The 20,136-nt window shown below is 53.9% G+C and overlaps 1 protein-coding gene across 1 annotated transcript in view; it reads right to left on the reverse strand.

The window, feature by feature from the left end:
- ATCAY (ATCAY kinesin light chain interacting caytaxin) overlaps nucleotides 1-16,859 on the reverse strand; it is a 28,814-nt gene extending 11,955 nt beyond the window's left edge. The window contains exons 1-3 of the mRNA XM_036116060.2: nucleotides 16,579-16,859; nucleotides 13,628-13,745; nucleotides 2,057-2,115 (exon numbers count right to left, since the gene is read on the reverse strand). Of these exons, the coding sequence (XP_035971953.1) occupies nucleotides 2,057-2,115; nucleotides 13,628-13,704 (136 nt within the window). The 5' untranslated portion in view covers nucleotides 13,705-13,745; nucleotides 16,579-16,859. The remainder of the gene's footprint in view (nucleotides 1-2,056; nucleotides 2,116-13,627; nucleotides 13,746-16,578) is intronic.
- Between the last annotated feature and the right edge of the window lie 3,277 nt (nucleotides 16,860-20,136).

The following is a 20,136-nucleotide window of genomic DNA, read 5'->3' on the forward strand; positions in this document are numbered from 1 at the left end:
TCTGGTCACTGTTGCCTCGGGACACGGGCAGCAGAGAACGCCCCCCGTGCTACTTTGCACCTCTCCGTATGTTCGCCGCTTTAATAACTGACACCATGCCACGTGGGCCCGGCCCTCTGCGAAGTGCTTTCATGTTTGCAATATCCATGCGAGGCAAGTTCTGTTATTATCCCCTTTACCAGGTGAGCAAACTGAGGCACGGAGGGTGCAGGTCCTTCCGGATCTCTCGGGAGCTGGTCAGGGTGGGCATGCCTCATGGTTTGAACTGCTTTCTCCTGGACGCTCTGAGCTGGGACTCTGGTCTCCTTGTAAAAAGTGGCTTCCCTACCTGCCCTGGGGCTGCCCCCAAGGGGTTGGAGCCGATCCCACAGCGGGCTGAGCAGAGCTGGCCCCTCGGGGATGACGGAGATTACCTTCCCTGCGAGGAAAGTGCCCCCCTGCTGCCCCCAAGCCAGCTCGAGGGAAAGAGGCTACTCTTCCAGAGACCTTGGGAAGTCACCCCCAGTTTCATCGGCGGACGGTGAGGACAAAATAGCGAGCCAGGGGGAGAGCCCTGCCCCTCTCCCACCAGATGAAGACATTCATCAATCCACAATTACATGCACCAGCTCCTCACTTTTTATTTTCTTTGACTTTCTCTGGCCCTAAGCCACGGGTCAGAGGTGACTGCTTCATGAGACACTGGGAGGTAAATGACATGATTTCTAGATCTCACCATGACCTGGTGTGGCAAGCCACGTCACCCACTTTACAGATGGGGACACTGAGGCGGTGACTGCCAGGACCACTTGGCTGGCGAGGGCAGCACAGCGGGTGGGGAGTGGTGAGTCAGGGGTGCTTGGTAGAAGCAGGGCTCCCTCTCCCGGAGGGGGTAGAGCTGCAGGTCATAGCATGGTGACAGGGAGCCTGGGGGTGTCCGCACAACACTTCTCCCCAGCAGGGAAGCAAGGCAGAGGTAATGTCTATCCCACGCCTGTCCCACCATCATATGTTGGAAGCAGATAACCTGTCCAGTGTCACATGTTCACAGCTGAAGAGGGTTTGCCCCAGGATGAACCACACCTGAGTCTTCTTCCTCTTAATGGCCCCTGACTGATTAGATGCAGCCCACCCACATTATGGAGTGCAATCTGCTTTACTCAGAGTCTACTCATTTAAATGTTAATCTCATCAAAAAAGTGACTCTCAACAGGAATACCTAGAATAATGCTTGATCACATCTCTGAGTACTGTGGCCCAGTCAAGTGGACACATAAAATTCACCATCACGTCTTCTCCATCTCCTTAACTCAATAAATCTCTTTTGCAAAGTCCCTTTGGCCATGTGAGGGGACATTCGCAGATTCCAGGATTAGGATTTGAATATCTTTGGGGGCTGTTATTCAACCAGCCACACCTAGGAAGTGGGGTACTGTTATTACACACTCTTCATTGTACAGAAGTAGGAAACAGGGGTCCAAGGGGACGCACCCCTCTCTTAGTGCTGTGTGATGTCAAGGATGTGGCTGTCCCTCTCTGGTCAGTCTTTTCTCAGAAAGGGTGGGCACTGTGATGAGCCACAAGGGGGAAATGCAGGCAGAAGGGGGGCCCCCAGCAGGACTCTGAGGAGATGCCACGGAGAAGAACTCATGTTCACGGCAGCTCCTCTGGAACCTTGGAGCCCTGAGCCCTCCTGAGTGCTTAGCCTTCCCAGGGCTAACTTTATGCCTGGCAACCCCTGGGCACTTTATACATGTCACCTCATTAAGTCCTTGCATGCCCCCTTCGGCAGGAAGCTCACTACCTGTATTTAATAGATAAGGACTCGGAGGCACAGAGAGGCTGAACAACCAGCCTCAAGGACACATAGCAACACCACATGCCAGCTTCGTGACCAGGCCCACATGTCTCTCACCCACCCTGGCTGCTTTCCCTCCAGGCTTCCGGGCAGAACAACCCCCTTCCCTGACACTCCACCCAGTAGGTATGGCCTCTGACATGTCTATAGTCTCAGCCTCAGGCAGAGTGAGATCTGGAAACAGTGTGCCCATTTCTGCACACTGAAGCAGATACTTACAGGACGTGTCTTCCGTGGGGCTGCCAAGTGGGTCCATCCCCGTCTCTTCCTGGAGTGGCCTGCAGACCCGGCCGAGCGCAGACATCAGCCACCGGAGCGCAGGGTGCAAACAAATAGCAACAAGACTCGGTTAGTTCTGGGGAGTCACTGGGACAGAACGCACCTGCTCGTCGGCACAGAAAATCATAACACATCAGTGCCGGAGGGCTCCCTTCAGATGGTCTCGTGGATATTAAGCTGTTCTTCCCTCCTTTTGGATGCAGAAAGCCAAAGCCCAGAGAGAAGGAGGGTCTCATGCAGTACCGTGTCACACAGTTTCACTTTGGAATATACGCAGTACTTTTCAGGGGTGGCCCAGCAGAGCGTGGTCTCTGATGAATTTTGGCTACTAAATGCTGCAAGAAGTTGTCAAGAAAACACAGTGATCAACCAGAAGAGCTCTCCATGGCCAGCGCCGGAACAGTTTGAGCAACAAAATACATCTTATGAGTCCATAAAGATGTAAATAAATGAATGAATAAATAGGGAAAAGAGGCAAATTTTCTGTGCAGAACAATTCCAAATAATGTATGTCGATTTCTCTGCCGTCAAGGAGACAGAGAAGGACTCCCTTCTCTGGGAGGGCTTACAGAGTGTCCCTCTCCAGCCCCAGCATGCAGAGGGGAAGCGAGTGACCAAGAGTGGAGACACCTGACTGCCCACCTCAGCCAGGGGACCGAGGCCAACGTCCGCAGTGACAAGCCATGGTGATGGCACGTCCCCTGACGCCATCTCGGGGCACTTGACTCGGGGGTCTTCCTCCCTAAACCCATCCCCCCTGTCTCACCATGAGAAAAACCCCAGACAAATCCAAGGAAGGGGCTTCCTACAAAACCCCTTCCCCGTCCTCCGCACCACTGTCAAGGGGCATCAAACACCAGGGAAGTCTGAGAAACTGTCCCAGCCCAGAGGAGCCGAAGGAGACATGATGACTCCGTGTCACGTGGGAGCCTGGGACGGAAAAGGGACATGGGAGGAAACTGAGGAAATCGGAATAAATTGTGGACTTTGCTGAGAATGTTTCAACATGGGTCTATTAACTGTAACAGATGAACCCTTCTAATACAAGATGTTAATCATAGGACAAGCTGAATGCAGAACATATGGAAACTTTCTGTAATATTCTCGCAAATTTTCTGTAATTCTAAAACTTCTTTTATTTATTTATTTACCTTTTTTTTTTTTTAGAGAGAGACACAGGTGGGGGGGGTGAGAAGCAGAGGGAAAGGGAGAGAAGCAGACTCCCCACTAAGGGTGGAGCCCGATGCAGGGCTCGATCTTCTGACCCTGAGACCATGACTTGAGCCAAAATCAAGAGTTGGATGCTCAACCGACTGAGCCACCCAGGTGCCCCTGTAAATCTAAAACTTCTAAAAGGTAAAGTTTTGTTTTTTTGTTTTGTTTTTTAGATTTTATTTATTTATTTGACAGAGAGAAATATAGCAAGAGAGGGAACATAAGCAGGGGAGTGGGAGAGGGAGAAGCAGGTTTCCCGCCGAGCAGGGAGCCCGATGCGGGGCTCGATCCCAGGACCCTGGGATCATGACCTGAGCCGAAGGCAGACGCTTAACCACTGAGCCACCCAGGTGCCCAAAAGTTTTGTTTTTGTTTTTTTTTTAAAGATTTTATTTATTTATTTGACACAGAGAGAGTGAGAGAGAGAGAGAGCATAAGCAGGGGGAGTGGCAGGCAGGCAGAGGGAGAAGCAGGCTCTCCGCTGAGCAAGGAGCCCGATGTGGGACTCGATCCCAGGACTCTGGGATCATGACCTGAGCCGAAGGCAGCCGCTTAACTGACTGAGCCACTCAGGCGCCCAAAAGTTTTGTTTTTTTAAATAATGCTGCCAACTATGCATTTGTCCCCCTTTAATCCTTGGCTGAGCATGGATTTGCAAAATAAGACTTTTTTTTTCTTTAAAGATTTTGTTTCTTTTTTTTTTTTTTTAAAGATTTTATTTATTTATCTGAGAGAGAGAATGGGAGACAGAGAGCATGAGAGGGGAAGGGTCAGAGGGAGAAGCAGACCCCCTGCTGAGCAGGGAGCCCGATGTGGGACTCGATCCCGGGACTCCAGAATCATGACCTGAGCCGAAGGCAGTTGCTTAACCAACTGAGCCACCCAGGCGCCCCAAGATTTTGTTTCTTTATTTGAGAGAGAGAGAAAGAGTGAGCACAAGCAGGGGACGAGCAGAGAGAGAGGGACAAGCTGACTCCGCACTGAGCACAGAGCCTGACGCGCGGCTCGATCTCACTTCCCTGAGACCATGACCTGAGCCTAAATCAGGAGTCGGTGCTTAACCGACTGAGCCACCCAGGCGCCCCAAAATAAGACCTTTTTTTTCTGGCAATGCCCAGGCCACTTTTGGGAGCGAAAGCTCACGCTGCCTGAGTTTGACCCAGACGCTCCAGCTCCTTTGCTCCCGGGAAATAGTCAACGAGGCAGAACTTTTGCAGAGCGTTCTAGCTCAGGGCATGCTGACTCGGGAAAGCGCTAATTCACCCCTGTGACCCAGCAGGGCTGAATGGGGAGCTGTTCAGGAGAGGAGGGCATGGAGTGATGGAATGCGTTTTCCTTTCCTTTTGAAAACCATTCATTCCCTCGCTGCCTCTGTTCCTCTCAAGGCTGGTGCCCTTCCTCCTCTGCTCCCCTTCCTCCCACTCATCAAACCTCCAGTGTTCCTTGAGCAACCACTACCCCCCAGGCGCAGTGGAGGGTCTGGGGGGTAAGGGAAGAATGGGACCTCACTCCGCTCCCATGCAGCTCAAAGGTCCACACTGAACAGGCCCACAGGAAGTGAAGACACGTGTCCACCCGTGTTCATAGCGACATGATTCACAGCAGCCAAAACGTGGAAACACTCCAAATGCCCATCGACAGATCGCGACACATCGACCGCAAGCAGGAGCGAGGCGCCCACACGCGCTGCCCGGGGACGGACCTGAGCCCACGATGCTCAGGGAAGGAACCAGACACGGAAGGCCACATGGGGTGTGAGTCCACGTGGGTGACACGTCCAGAACAGGCTCATCCACGGACGGGAAGGGGGCTCATGGGGGCCGGGGGTGGGGAGATGGGGTAACAAGTGGCTGCCGAGGGGGACGAGGTCTCATTTTGGGGTGATGGAATGTTCTGGAACTAGATAGAGGTGGGGGCTGCACAACATTGTAAATGTACCAGATGCCACTGAGTGGTGCACTTAAGACCGTTGCTTTCACGCTCCGGGAATTTTCCCTCACTTAAAAGAAAAACAAGCTTGGAGTAAAGTCAGAAGAGGCAGACGGGGCTGACGAGCCAACGGACAGGCCCGTTTCGTGTCCCTACTGCTCCCTGTTGTCTGGGGCTCTCAACATGGGTGACTCATGAAGGAGTCCAGGGCCCCGGAGCCCCGGAACCCCAGAAACACACCCGCCACCTGCCAGGTTACCCCAAACTGCAGACTGAGGGTGGAGGCGCCACTCCAGTTTTGTCCTGCCCACGCAGCTTTTAAAAACATTTTAGGTTTGCTGTCAAATCAGAGACGTGACACAAAAACTTTGGATTTCTGTCTTTTCTTCAACCACGGACCTGCCCTCCGTGGCAGCCACCCACCAGGAGCGGATTGTGGGCCACTCCTGCTCCCCTGGGTGCTGGAATGTTGTTCTGGCTCCTTCTAGCATGTCCACTGCCTGCCCGGCGCCCACTGATGTCTCTGGCTGCAATTCCTGGTCCGGAATCTACCTTACCCCACGGGCAGGGCACTCGCTGCGTGCCGGCTCGGGATGTTCATGGCATGATCTTACTTGCTCCTCACAGCACTCCTAGCAGGCAGGGAGGAGCCCACTGCACAGAGGAGGAAACTGAGGCTGGCCTTGGGACTCCCTGGGGGGAGGGGAGTAGGCGAGCTGATTCTAGTCATTGCTCTCTACCGCCCCCTTGTGCTCTTTCAGCACACGTGCACCGACCCCAGTGGGACATCGGAAAAATCCATGGGCCTGGGCGCCCGGTCCTCCGTCCAGCCAGGGGTCCTCTGGACCCCCTGTCCTGCCACCATCTCCCCCCTCCCCCACCGGAAGGAAGCTGCGCTGTTTTGCAGCCCGGGCTGTCTGGTTCCTATCAGGATGTGATTCAGCTTCCCATCCCTGGACGGGTCCACGTAAAGCCACAACCAAGCGGAACGTGGCCCGGCAGCAGCTGAAACATCCAGGTGGGGAAAGCATCCAGCTGCTCGGTGCAGACGGGGAAACTGAGGCCCCAGGGAGACAGAGCGGATGTCTGAGAGAACCTGGAAGCACAGGCCCACTCTTCCACTTTGCAGTGCAACGCACAGGGGTGGTACCCTTCCTGCTCTGAGCCGGTTTCCCTCCTCTGTAAAATGGGAACAGCTACATCCCCATCCTGTGCGGAGTGAGGACAGATCCCCGGCCACGGTTAGTCGATCAAACACCATCCAGGTGTTGCTGTCAAGGTGTTTGGTAGACGGACATCCACAACGCTGGGACGTTAGGGAAAAGACACTATACGCAACAATGTGGGTCTCCTGCCACCAAAAGGCATCGAGGTTTCCCCGAGGAAGAAGCAACTCTGCCTTGGGCCAGTGGTGCCACCAGAGCGTGCAACCCCAGCCTGCCCCGTGCATTTCAGACCCGCCCGTCCCCGTCCCTGTCCCCACGGGGTGTGAGCCGCTGCCTTGGAGTAAGTCCTGTGCGTGGAAAATACACCTACTCCGGGCGCCTGGGCGGCTCAGTGAGTGAGCGTCTGACTCTTGATTGCGGCTCAGGTCATGATCTCGGGGTCGTGAGATCTGCACTCAGCACAGAGTCTGCTTGAGATTCTCCCTCTCCCTCTGCCCTCGCCCTGCTTACTCTCTCAAAATAAATAAACTCATGTACAAAATAATATAGAAAGTATATAATATAGTCTATATATTACATGTAAAAGACATCTATAATTATATATACAATTACATGTAAATGCACATAATTGTATGTATAACACAAAAGTACAATAATTGTATAATCTATATTAATAAAGAATGTGTAAATTAATAAATACAGTAACACAAACATAAATAATTTCTTTTTTTAAAAGGTTCTTAATTTATGTATTTGACAGAGAGAGAGCACAAGCAGGAGGAGCGGCAGGCAGAGGGAGAAGCAGGCTCCCCGCTGAGCCAGGAGCCCGATGCAGGACTGGATCCCAGGACCCTCAGATCATAACCTGAGCCAAAGGCAGTCGCTTAACTAACTGAGCCACCCAGGCGACCCAAATAATTTCTACGTAAATATATAATATGACACGTTATATAATTAGTATAATATGATTTTTAACATAAAATATGATTAATAATATATATCATATATATAAAATGAAAAACTATTGGTTTTGTTCTTTGCAAGGACCCTGACTGATGCCAGAGGGGAGAAATATAACAATGGAGTAAACCAATAAATGAAGGAAGCTGATGGTGATACTCGCCACAAAGAAAATAAGCCAGAAGAAGGGGAAGGAGGGGAGGCGCAGTTGCAGGCAGTCAAGGAAGGCCTCTTTGAGGAGGTGACTTTTGAGTGGAGACCTGAGAGCAGGAGGCTGGCAGCATGGGAAGACTGGGGGAAGGGCATTCCATTTGGGCAGAGACTCTGAGGTTGGAATGAGCTTGGAGAGTCCTGGGAACAGATCAGAAAGCAGATGGTTGGGGGGGGAGGGGATAGAGAATGGGGGAGGGGCTGCAGGGTGGAGGAGGGGATGGAGGGGGAGGGGGTGAAGGGTGGGGGGAGGGGATAGAGGATGGGGAGGTGATGCAAGTTGGGGGGAGGGGATGGAGGGTTGGGGGAAAGGATGGAGGATGGGGAGGAGATGCAGGGTGGGGGAGGGGATGCAGGGTGGGGGGAGTTGATGGAGGAGGGGGGATGGGATGGAGGAGGGGGGAGGGGATGGAGGGGGGAGGGGATGGAGGGTGGGGGGAAGGGATGGAGGATGGGGAGGGGATGGAGGGTGGGGGGATGGGATGGAGGATGGGGGGTAGGGATGGAGGAGGGGGGATGGGATGGAGGAGTGGGGATGGGATAGAGGGTGGGGGATGGGATGAAGGGTGGGGGATGGGATGCACGGTGGGGGGAGGGGATGGAGGGGATGGAGGGGGAGGGGATGCAGGGTGGGAGGGAGGGGATAGAGGATGGGGAGGTGATGCAGTTTGGGGGAGGGGATGGAGGGTTGGGGGAAGGGATGGAGGATGGGGAGGAGATGCAGGGTGGGGGAGGGGATGCAGGGTGGGGGAGTTAATGGAGGAGGGGGGTGGGATGCAGGATGGGGGAGGAGATGGAGGATGGGGGAGGGGATGCAGGGTGGGGGAGGGGTGGAGGGGGGAGGGGATGCAGGGTGGGGGAGGGGTGGAGGAGGGGGGGAGGGAGCTCTCCTGGGAGCGGGAGGAAGTTGTGAGGCCGAGGCACCTGGCAGAGCCCCCAGCGTACAAGGGTTGTTCGATGATGTTCGAGCTCATGCTGACCTGGAGAAGCCGACTCAGCAGGACTCCAGGCTCCAAGGAGGAGAAGCCCGGGTCCTGGGACATCAGCCGAGCAAATCCCACTCTGCCAGCTGAAAACTGCTATTTCCCCAAGTCCCAAGAAGAGCTCATCCTGTGCAGAGCTGAAGCCTGTCCATAAACTCAGAGTAGATCCGGAGGGCTCCCCGCAGGCTTGCTGAGCCTGCAACAGGCAAGCCCCAGCCCCGTGAGAAGTGGGCTTTCCTTCACATGCGAGGCGCCCCGCGTGGCTTCATCTTTCCGTGCTGGGTTGAAGTCTGTGCCCCCAAAAGATAACTCAAGTCCTAGCTCCCAGTACTTGGACGATGACCTATTGGAAATAAGGCCACTGCAGACGTAATTAAGGTACGAAGAGGCCATCCCGGATTAACGGGGCCCTAAATCCAGTGAGTGGCGTGCGGATGAGAACAGGGGAATGTGGACGCAGACACAGGGATGGGGCCATGTGAGGATGAGGCAGAGATTGCAGGGATGTGTCCCCAAGCCAGGGAACACTCGGGACTGCGGGCCACCCCAGAAGCTGGGAGAGGCGGGAAGGAGTGTCCCCTTTAGAGGGAGCAAGGCCCTGCTGACGCCTTGATTTTGGACTTCTAGCCTCCAGAATTGTGCAAGAATACATCTGCGTTGTCTCATGCAGCGTGCAGTGTGGAATCCAGATCTCTCACCTGGGCACCCCTCCAGGACGTTGCATCTAGGAGCCCTTCAGCCCCATTTCTGCGGGCTGCGTTCCCTACCATGCCAAGGCCCCCTTTGCCCCAGTGCCTTTGCACATCTCACCCCTCTGTCTTGAGTGCTGCCTCCTGCTTTCTCTGTCTAACTGCTTGCTTCCTGCTAGGATGTGCCTCTTCCTATCTTGCTTTGGTGAGTCATGGGCCTGGCCCTCAGAGAAGTGGCTGGTGGAAGGACAGGCTGAGTGAAGGCGCATCCCGTGAGTGGTGGGGAGCACCTGCGGGAGCACCTGTCGATCTGGAGGGGCTCTGTGGCTGCAACAGAGCTGGCCTCACAGGGGGCTGCTGGCTCCAAGTCTACCCTCACGTTCCAGCCTCTGGCTTCGGTTTCCCGTGGTATGAGACAAGGGAATTGGGAATGAACTTTGACCATGCCCCCCACCCCAAGCTTGTGCTCCAGGACTTCGAGGGTATCAAACTTGGGCACTGCTGCCTCAGTCTCCCCTCCGGGGCTGGCCAGTCTCTGTCTCTGCCTGCCCAAGGCCGCTTCTGGTGCACACAACCACACAATCTCTTTCTGGGTAGAGGGAGGCTTTTCCGAGGCTCGAGCCTGGGCCAACAATGCTGGGGCTTTGCAATATGACACCCCCAAAGCCCAACCAAGAGAGCCAGAGAGGCCTAAAAGGTTCTTTCTTGGCCACTTTGGTGGTTTTTAGATTCCCTTGTTGGGCCTTCTCTGCAATGTCCAACACCTCTGTTCCTTCATCCCCCCGCCAGTTCCCCCAGCACCACAGCCTCAGGGAGGGTCCCAAGGCCTCGGGTGGCACCACAGCTCTGCCCCCCACCCCAACTCCACTCCCAGCAGTCAGATCTTTGCAAAGAGGATGTTACAGACTGGATCGCGTCCTCCTCCCATTCATATATTGAAGGACCAACCTCCAATATGATTGCATTTGGAGATGGGCCTTTAAGAAGCAATAAAAGTTAAATGAGGTCATAAGAGGGTCTTGATCCCATAGGGCTGTGCTTTATAAGAAAGGGAGACAGGAGTGATCTCTCTGCACACAAGCATGGAGGAAAGGCTGCGGTCAGAGGGTAGCCGTCTACAAGCCTGGGAGAGAGCCCTCACCGAGCCCAGCGCTGCCGGGCCCCTGACCTGACTGCCAGCCTCTAGGATGGTGAGAACATAAGTGTCGGTGGAATCCCGTTTTGGCAGCCCAAGCAGACTGGGACAGAGGAGGAGGAGACCAGAAGAGAGGAACCAGCACGGCTAGAGCACAAGACGGAGAAGGGCAGGGCTGAGGCAGGGCAGCGATGCTCGGGCTGCTCAGAGCCCTCCACCACTCTGTGCCCTGAACCCACAGCGGCCGCACACATTTTTGGGGACTGTTGAGGTGTGTGCCGCACAAAATCAGCTCATGTGCGTGTGTTGCGGGCGAGAGACCGCACTGGCATGCCCCGTGCAGGGATGGAGATACAAACGGGAACTGAGTCTCTCTCTATATATGGGGAGGGGCAGAGAGAGACAGAAGAGGAAGGCAGAGACAGAGAGAGACACAGAGAGGGGAGAGACACAGGAGGGAGGGAGAGACGGGGGAGGGAATGACAAAGCAAAGGGAGTGAAATGTTAATTGGCAAATCTGGGGAAAAGTTTACAGATGTGCCTTACACCATTCTTGTAATTTTTTTCTAAGTTTGGAACTACATCGGAATAAAAAGTTACAAACAAAACCTAGGGCCACTTGCTTGTGAAGGGAAGGGCAGGCTGAGGCGCCAGTCAGACATCTGTCTAACCCTGTACTTGCCTCTCCTCAGCTATGAGACACTGGCCAAGATGCCCCCTCAGCTTTCCTTACGTCCCTCGGTCTGCTCCCACTGGCCTCAGGGCCTTTGCACACACTGCTCTCTGAGCCTTGAATGCTCAGCCCCTACCCCTAGCCTTCTTCATCCTTCACAGCTTAGAACCAGCACCCTCCCCAACCTCTCGTCTCTCCACCCCGGTCAGACCCCACCCAGGCGCTCTCCCAGTTACCACGAACCCAGCTTCAGTTTTATATTGGGTTGTGAAGTTTATAAGGGGAAAGGCTCTCTCTGCCCCAGAATGAATGCCCCACGAGGGTGTCTGTCCTGTTTGCCCTGTGTCCCCAGTGTCTTGCATGGGGCCGGGCATACAGTGGGTGCATAGCCTTACAGAGAATGAATGGAGAAATAAGGCAGCGAGCTATATCATCTCCGGGCTGCCCTCTGGGGCAGAGGTGAAGGAAGATGGTACAAGGTCGTGGGGGCAGGAGGGGCTGTGGGCACAGGGCCAGCCCTCTGGCACCCGGGGGAGCTGGAAGACGCCTCCGGGAAGGGATCACTGAGCTGGAAGGAACAGAACTGTGGGTTGTCTGGCACTAGACAGAGGTGCGGAGCTGCCCTCCCTTCTTGCAGAGCGAGGAAGGCAGACGCCCCGGCAAAGGGCTGGCTCCTGCCCCGGGGCTGCACAGTGGGGCCACTGTGCCGCAGACACTGGTCCACTGAGCACGGAGAGGGACCCCTGCAGCTGGGAGAAACTCACTTAAAATTCGCATCTGCAGCTGCCCCATTTTGTCTCAACAAGGCTTGGGAGAGGGGCTATCTTTTAAACGATGGATGGGGGGGGCAGGGAGCCAGAGTGAACAAGACACAGCTAAGAAGAGCAATCCGAGGGGGACCGTGCGTTTGGGCAGCCTGCGTCATGTGGCGAGCCCACCCCAGCCGCTTCATCCCGCGGGCCTCAGCCGGTTCCTCCAACAACTCTGTGAGCAAGGGATTAATGTCCCCACTTCACAGATAGGGAAACTGAGGCATGAGGAAGCCTTCGGCCCCTCAGTGGCTGGGATTTTCTGGAGCTGGAGACCCTCTTCCGATTCTCTTTTCCAGGGTGAGCACACACTTCCCTTCGGCTAGTCCTTCCCAGACGGTTATATAATGAGCTCTTGGGCATCATCCCCTGGGGTAAATTGCTTGCATTAAAGAAGGGCGGAGATGGTCAGTTTGTCCAGCCATTGGATTAGGGGAGCCTGTGCCGACCACGTGACCCCACGCGGCCCAGAGGAGCAAACAGAGGGACACGAGGCCTGGTGGCGCACGTGTCTCTGCTTCCCTCCTACACAGTTTGTTACTCCTACCAGTGACCAGGACCTACTCACCCAATAGCTATTGAGCGCCAACTGTATGCCGGGGTCTGTCCTCATGCTGCCATACAACAGTGATCCAACCAAAGGCCCCTGCTGTGGTGGTGGGGGGGTTCCATTTGGCGGGGAAAACAGACTATATATAAGATAAATATGTGAAATATTCAGAGTATTAGACTCATAGCAGAGTCTCCCCTGGCTACTGTAACAAATCACCACACAGTGGCTTAAAACAGCACACATTTATTCTCTTACAATCCTAGAGGCCAGAAGTGAGTCCGAAATCTGTTCCACGGGGCTGAAGGCAAGGTGTGGGCAGGGCCGGCTTCTCCTGGAAGCTCGAAGGGAGAATCTGAGAAAGGGATGGAAACAGATCCTCCCTTCGAACTTCGGGAAGGACCCTTTCGATGACATGGGGGCCCCACCTGGATAACTCAGGGTCATCTCCCCATTTTGAGGTCCTTAGCTTCATCACATTTGCAGAGTGGCTTTGCCATGGAGGGGGACATTGGCAGGGGACGGGGATTAGGATGTGGACGTCTTTGGGGGCCGCTGTTCAGGAAGGAAATAATTCAGGGACTGAGGGAAGGGGTAATGAATGGGGCCAAGAGGCCCTCTCTGAGAGGGAGGCTTGCGGGCAGAGACCTGAAGGAAGCGAGGGAAGCTTGGGTGTCTGGGAAAGGCATTCCAGGCAGAGGGAGCAGCCGGTGCGAAGTCTGACAGTCAGCGCCGGCCGGGCCTGGAGAAGGAATGGGAAGGAAGCTTCTAGAACTGGAGGGACATGAAAGGGATGTGGTGGGAGAGAGGTTGAAGAAGGAGGGGAGGCTGAACACCGGATTTTCCTTGGGGTGGGCATCCGCCCCAGGAGCTTTAGGCAGGAGTAAGACAAGATCCCTCTGGCTGCCACGGGGAAAAATGTGCTATCACCTGGATTCGTGGGAACACATGTAAGAATATAACAGTCCATGAGATGGTTGTAGAAGAATGTTCATAACTCTTAAAATAGCGTGGGAATGGAGCTTTTGCGGGGCTTTGGTGGGGGTGGGGAATCAATCTTAAAAAAGTCAGCAAATATTTATTATGTGCCTGGTCCCATCCATCCTCGGCGTCCCCCACACCACAGCTCAGAGAAGCAGTGGGCACCCTTCCCCCCAACGCGATAGGTGATGTGGAAACGGAGAAGCCATACCTGGGAAGAGCTTCGTCCTGCCATTCTTCCTTCACATCCACGTTTTCCATCCGGAGTGTGGCTTCAGTGGTCCCCATGAGAACCAAGGAGAGGTGCTGGCTTGAAGCAGAGATGAATCCTGAAGGCGGGCCACATGAAGGTTTTATTGGACAGTTATCGTAATAACAGCCCCCCACCCACGTGTGGCCCTTCAGATCAATATGCAAAGACTGTTTCATCCTTCATGAAACTGAACCATTGACCAGCCCCATGAGGTTTCCCCATGTCACAGGTGAGAAAACAGAGGTGTACAGAGCTGAAGACACCCACGTGGGTCTGGAATTTGAACCCAGGTGAGGGGCTGAGTCAGCAGGTATCAACCCCCCTCGCTTTGAAGTTCTGAAGTCCGTTCTCCTTAGGGATCATCATCGCTCCCTTACTTTGGAGTTATCTGGGAAGCAATAAGGCCACTTAAAATCATTTATACTAAAGTGTTAGTGACCGATATACTTAAGCTTCCTTGCTGGGACTGACACTTTTTTTTTCTTTTTAAAGATTTTTTAAAATTTTATTTATTTATTTGAGAGAGAGAGAGAGAGCACAAGTGGGGTGAGGGGCAGAGGGAGAAGCAGACTCCCAGCTGACAGGGAGCCCAATGCAGGACTCGAACCCAGCACTCCGGGATCATGACCTGAGCAGAAGGCAGACACTTAACCGAGTAAGCCACCCGCCTGGGACTGACACTTTCAAATAGGACCTGGTCAACCTCAACCCACCTCTACTTTCTCCAGGCTACCTGCCCTGCCCCTTTATCCCCCAACAAAGAAGCAAGTCCTGACAACCTGCTTACCCCAGGACTAATGGAGGCAGTGTGGAAAGAGACTGGGGCTGGAAGTTGGGGTCATAATTCTCACTAAGCACAAAACACAAGTTTTGTTTTTTATTTTTGTGAGGAGCTGGGGGCAGGATGGGGTGGCGGGCAGCATCCTAAATGGTGGCTTAAGAGCTGGGCTGTCTGGGAGCAGCAGGAACTGCGGAATGAGACTGAACTGGGGTCTACCCTGAGGCACGGAAGACTCCCCCACTCACCCTTCCCAGCTTCAGTATCTCCATCTGCAAACTAAAAAGTTGGACTAGAAATGATCTTTATATAATATCTTTGGACATAACATTCCAGGATCTTATAACTTAGTCAACACCATGGGTTCTGGGGCGCCTGGGTGGCTCAGTCGTTAAGCGTCTGCTTTCGGCTCAGGTCATGATCCTGGGGTCCTGGGATCGAGCCCCACATCGGGCTCCCTGCTCGGCGGGAAGCCTGCTTCTCCCTCTCCCACTCCCCCTGCTTGTGTTCCCTCTCTCGCTGTGTCTCTCTCCGTCAAATAAATAAATAAAATCTTTAAAACAAAAAACCATGGGTTCTATGCTTTCAAAGCAGTGGCTTTCAACTGGGGATAATTTTGCCTCCCCTCTCCCCCCAGGAGACACTTGGCAATGTTTAGAGGCATTTTTGGTCGTCACAATTTGGGGAGGGTGCTACTGGCATCGAGTGGAAGGAGGTTAGGGATGCTGCTCAACACGGCAGGGTGCTCAAGATGGCCCCCCAGGACCAAAAATGATCAGCCTCAAATGTCCATAGATCTGAGATTGAGAAGTCCTGTCTTAACTGCACACTTGTGAAGGGAACTTGGGCGGGGTTTGACAGTCATTATAGAGGGCTCGCTGTGTCCTTGGCAGCCCACCCTCCAAGTAGCTCCTGGGTTGTTATTCTCACATGCCAGCACCTGAGCCTCCCTCTCTCCGCCCCTTCCCGTCCCCCCCTTCCAGATGCCGATGCTGCCCCTCCGCACAGCGGGCGAGGCTAACGGTTTGGGTGTGGACAGCAGCCCCTGTGGGCGGGGTCTGCATTTGAGGTTGTGGCTCGGAGAGGGAGGAGCCAGAGGGAGCCTGGGCCAGGTGAAGGCCAGGCAGTGGGGGAGGGGTAGCTCAAATTAGACACCCTCCCCCCCCCACACACACACTTGGGTGAGAGTTCCCACTGGATCCTTGTCACTGTTCTGAATGTCGTCATTCATTCATGGAGGAGGGACAGTAAGACGCAGTACGCCAAAAAAAAAAAAACCAAAACCCAAAAAAACCTCTTCCTGATGCAACAACCACCACCCAAAACCTTACTGCAAGGCAAAGTTCGGGTCAATGGAAATGAATTTCCTTTCGCGGGGGGGGGGGTGGGGGGTGGGGGAGAGGTCTCTGCGTCTGTTTTCCTTACCCCGAGCTGGGTGTGACCTCAGCCCCCAGGAAGCATGCCCCCCAATCCCACCCACAGCTGAGACTCTGGAGCCACACATGCTGGCCCCACAATCCTCTAAATGTGGGGTGTGGGTGGGTCCCCCGTGGGCCCTGTACACGCCTGTTCTAAGATCCCGGCTTCACGTTTGAGGATGGAGAATGAGGCAGTGAGCTTTGGCGCTGGGCCGGCTGAGTTACCGGCGTATCACGTTCAAATTCAGAGAAGAAGGACTCAGTCTTCAACCTTCTCCCTTCCTCCCCACCCCATAGGCAAGCCTCTATGTACACATCTATCAAGTCTTTTTTTTTTTTTTTTCCCCAAATCCGCTCACGGCGTTATAAATAGGAAATGCACAGAGATGGGACGTGTACATTTCGGTCTCTTAGGAAGCGTCCCAGAGAGAGGCTGAGGGTTTTATCAGCCTAATCTCTAAGCATGTCCTGAAAATGGTGCAATCCTCTGCCTTCCAGGTGAACGGTGGGCACGGAAGGTGAACTGTGGGCGTGCATGCCTGCGGAAGGTTTTCCTCGGCATCGGGAGACATGGCTGTGTTGTCATCCCGGGAATCACAAGACCGTGGTTCCCTGCTCCCACCCGCCCCACCTGCCGGACGGGGCTTTGCGGCAGCGGACGTCTCCGGACAGATCTTGCGGGGCAGGGCTGCGAGAAAGGCGGGTGGACTCACCTCGGCGGCCTCTGCCAGTTACGCGCAAACAAAGGCGAGCCCCGCGCGGATGCAGCCGGACATCCCTCGGCTTCGGAGCGCAGCCCCTGGGCCTTCAGAGCATCGGAGGAGGACGCGCGCAGGGGCGGACTCTGCACCCAGCGAAGGTCACCCAGAGCAACGTGGCGGCGCGGATGGGCGCTTCTGTCCAGAGCTGGGGGACCGCTGCAGTTGGCGGTCGGCTGCCCCTCGGCCGGCTGCGCTCCCGGCCCCTGCCACGGTCGCAGCGTGCCTCCGAGCTGTCTTCTCGCCAGCTCGCTGCCGGCGGAGGCTCGGCTGCCTTCAGACAGTTAATTATGCTGCTTTTGTGTGCAGGGTGGGTGGGTGGGGGCAGGGCTGACCATAAAGCACAGCCCCCTGCCAGAATCCGGTGCTCTCCATTGGCTGAAAGGGGAGTATTTCCAAGAGCCTCACCAGGGGCAGAAGCGGAAATGATTTCCTGATGGCGCACCACAGATTTAAAAACAAAACAAGGAACAAACAAACAAATAAATAAATGAGGCGATGGCCTCATTCCTTAGATCAGTATAATCTAAGAAGGGAGGGAGGGGAAATATCCTTAGGACCCCATTCCTTGGGTCCCTCAGCTGGCCGCTCACTGTGGACCGAGTCGTGTGTGCCAGGGACCCGGCTGCGTGCTGGGGAGGCAGAGTCTTACGAGACACACTTGCTCGGGAGGCAACGGAGGGAAAGGCGCCCCCTGCAGTTGTGCGCCGCAGCGGCCCTGCCCTGGAGGACTTCAGGACCCCATAAAGAGTGCAGCCTCCTAAATCAGATCAGAAGGAGGTTCGAACCCTGGCTGGGAGGCTAACTAGCTGGGACACACCACGGGGTAAGTGATCTTACCTGCTGGGCCTCAGTTTCCCCATCTGTGAAATGGAAACATTATGGTACTGGCGTTTGGGCGTTTAACGAGATCATGTAGGAGAGGACTTAGCACGGTGCCCGAGAAAGCTTCTATACCTGTTTCTTGCTGTTGCTGTGTCTATTTTTAGGACATGGCCATGTCCTAACCTCTCGAACATGTGAATATGACCTTGTTTGGAAAAAGGGTCTTTGCAGATGGAGTTAGGAATCCGGTACTCTCATCTCTAGGTGAGATCCCCTGGATTTATGGTGAATCTCAAATCCAACGACAAGTGTTTTTACATCTGCAAACCAAGGAATGCCAGGGATCACCAGCAACCACCAGAAGCTGGACAGGCATAGAATGGATTCTCCCTCACAGCCTCCAGAAGCAACCAACCCTGTCAATACCTTGAGTTTTGACTTCTGGCCTCCAGAACTGGGAGATAATAGATTTCTCTTGTTTTGAGCCATCTGGTTTTGTGGTACTTTGTTACAGCAGCCCCAGGAAATGAACGAATGGCCCCAAGTAGGAACTGATGCCTATTGCTTTGTCGATGCGGTGGTTTTTCACCTGTTCTGCGAACACATCACGTTCATCCCCACCACAGGGCCTTTGAACATACTGTTCCCACTGCCAGGAACGCTCTTCCAGCAGATGTTTACATTATTCAGGTGTCAGCTCAGAAGTAATCTCCTCAGAGAGGCCTTCCCCAACCATCCCTCCCTTGCCCCCACACTCCATCACCCCATTCCATTGCCCGGTCCGATTTTTTTTCAGTATATACATTTTAAAATTGTGGTAAAATACTCAAAACATAAAATTTACCATTTTAACCATTGGAAAGTGTACAGTTCGGTGACATGAAGCACACTCCCATGGCCACGCAACCATCCCCACTATCTATTTCCAGAACTTTTTCATCTTCCCAAACTGAAACTCTGTCCCTATTAAACTAACTCCCCATCCCCCAGCCCCAAACCCTGACAACCTCTAATCCGCTTTCTATCTCTGTGAATTTGCCTGTTCTGGACATTTCATATAAATGGAGTCATACACTATATCATTTTTTTGTCTGGCCTCTTTGGTCGAGCATAATTTTTCAAGGATCATCCACACTGCAGCTTCAGTGCTCTGTTCCTTTTGATGGCTGAACAGTATATTCCACTGTATGCATTAGCCACATTTTTGTTTACCCGTTCACCAGTGGATGGACGTCGGGGCCGTTGCCACTGTTTGGCTGTCGTGGATAGTGCTGCTATGAACATGGCTCTGACCAGACTTATCTGGGTCCCTGTTTTCAGTTCCCCTGGGTACACGCCTGGGAACGGAATTACCGGGACATATAATAGGTTTGTGTTTCACCTACTGAGGAGCCTGATTCCCCCCTCACAGCACTTACCACTATTTGAAATTATTGTTTCTTTGTTTATTCTCTGACCCCCTCGCTAGACTATAAAATTCAAGATAAAAGAGACTTGGTTGGTCTTTTTTTTTTTTAAGATTTTATTTATTTATTTGAGAGAGAGAGAGCACGAGTAGGGGGAAGGGCAGAGAGAGGGAGAAGCAGCCTCCCCGGTGAGCAGGGAGTCCGATGGGGGGCTTGATTCCAGTACCCCGGGATCATGACCTGATCCGAAGGCAGATGCTTCGCCGACTGAGCCACCCAGGAGCCCCTGACTTGGTTGGCCTTGTACATGGCCATGTTCTCTGCAGAAGGCTGCAGTACCCAGCATGGAGGCCTCCAGGAGATGCAGGTGGAATGTGTGAATGCTGGCTCCCCTCACGGAGATCAGCCAACACTGTGCTCCCGTTGCTGCTTCACTCACTGCATCAGGGTCTGGGACCTCCGAGCCCAAGGCAGAAAGGCGTTGCCCCACAGCAGGGGAGGAGAGCCCAGAGCCTCCTGGCTGGAGGAAGTGGAGCTCTGGGAAGACACACTCGTGCTAATTGAATGGGAAATCCAGGCCAGTCTTTGTGGCTGGGTGTGGGGGTCCAGTGTGTGAATAAGAAAGACTTTGCTTTTGCAGAACTCCCATTTGGAGAAACAGATGGGCCAAGGAGTCTGGGCTGATTTAGAGACATCTTTGGAGCAGAGTGGCTTGGGGGAGGGTGCATGGGAAGACTTCCCGGCGGGGAGGGTGGGCAGTGACAATGTGAGCTGGGCCCTGAGGAGTGGGTAGGAGTGGGATGGATGAAGAAGCGGGAGAAAGACATTCGGGACAGAGGGGCATTTACAAAGCAGCAGTCCCTCCCCTATGAGAGCGCACAGGGAGCTGTCCGTGGTGCTGTGGCCACTGCCAAGGAGCCGCTGCAAAAGCCAAGCTTGGCTCTTGTCTGGTTTAATTGTGGTTAAAATATACATACATAACATAAAACTTGCCTTTCTGATCATTTTTAAGTGTCAAATTTAGTGGCATCAATTACATTCACAATGTGCAGCCATTCCCACCATCCGTCTCCAGAACTTTTTCACCTTCCCAAACTGAAACTCAGTCCCCAAGAAACACTAACTCCCCTCCCTGCCCCACATCCCCGTTTGCCATTCTCCCATAACGTAAGTTTCTTGAGATCAGAGATGTTGCGCTTTGTGGTTGTTGTGTCTCCAGTCCCTAGGCCAGTGGTTCTCACGGTGTGGCGGAGATTCTGCCCCTCATGGGACATTTGGTGGT

The sequence above is a fragment of the Halichoerus grypus genome, chromosome 1 (genome assembly GCF_964656455.1).
Source record: "Halichoerus grypus chromosome 1, mHalGry1.hap1.1, whole genome shotgun sequence".
Lineage (NCBI taxonomy): Eukaryota > Metazoa > Chordata > Mammalia > Carnivora > Phocidae > Halichoerus > Halichoerus grypus.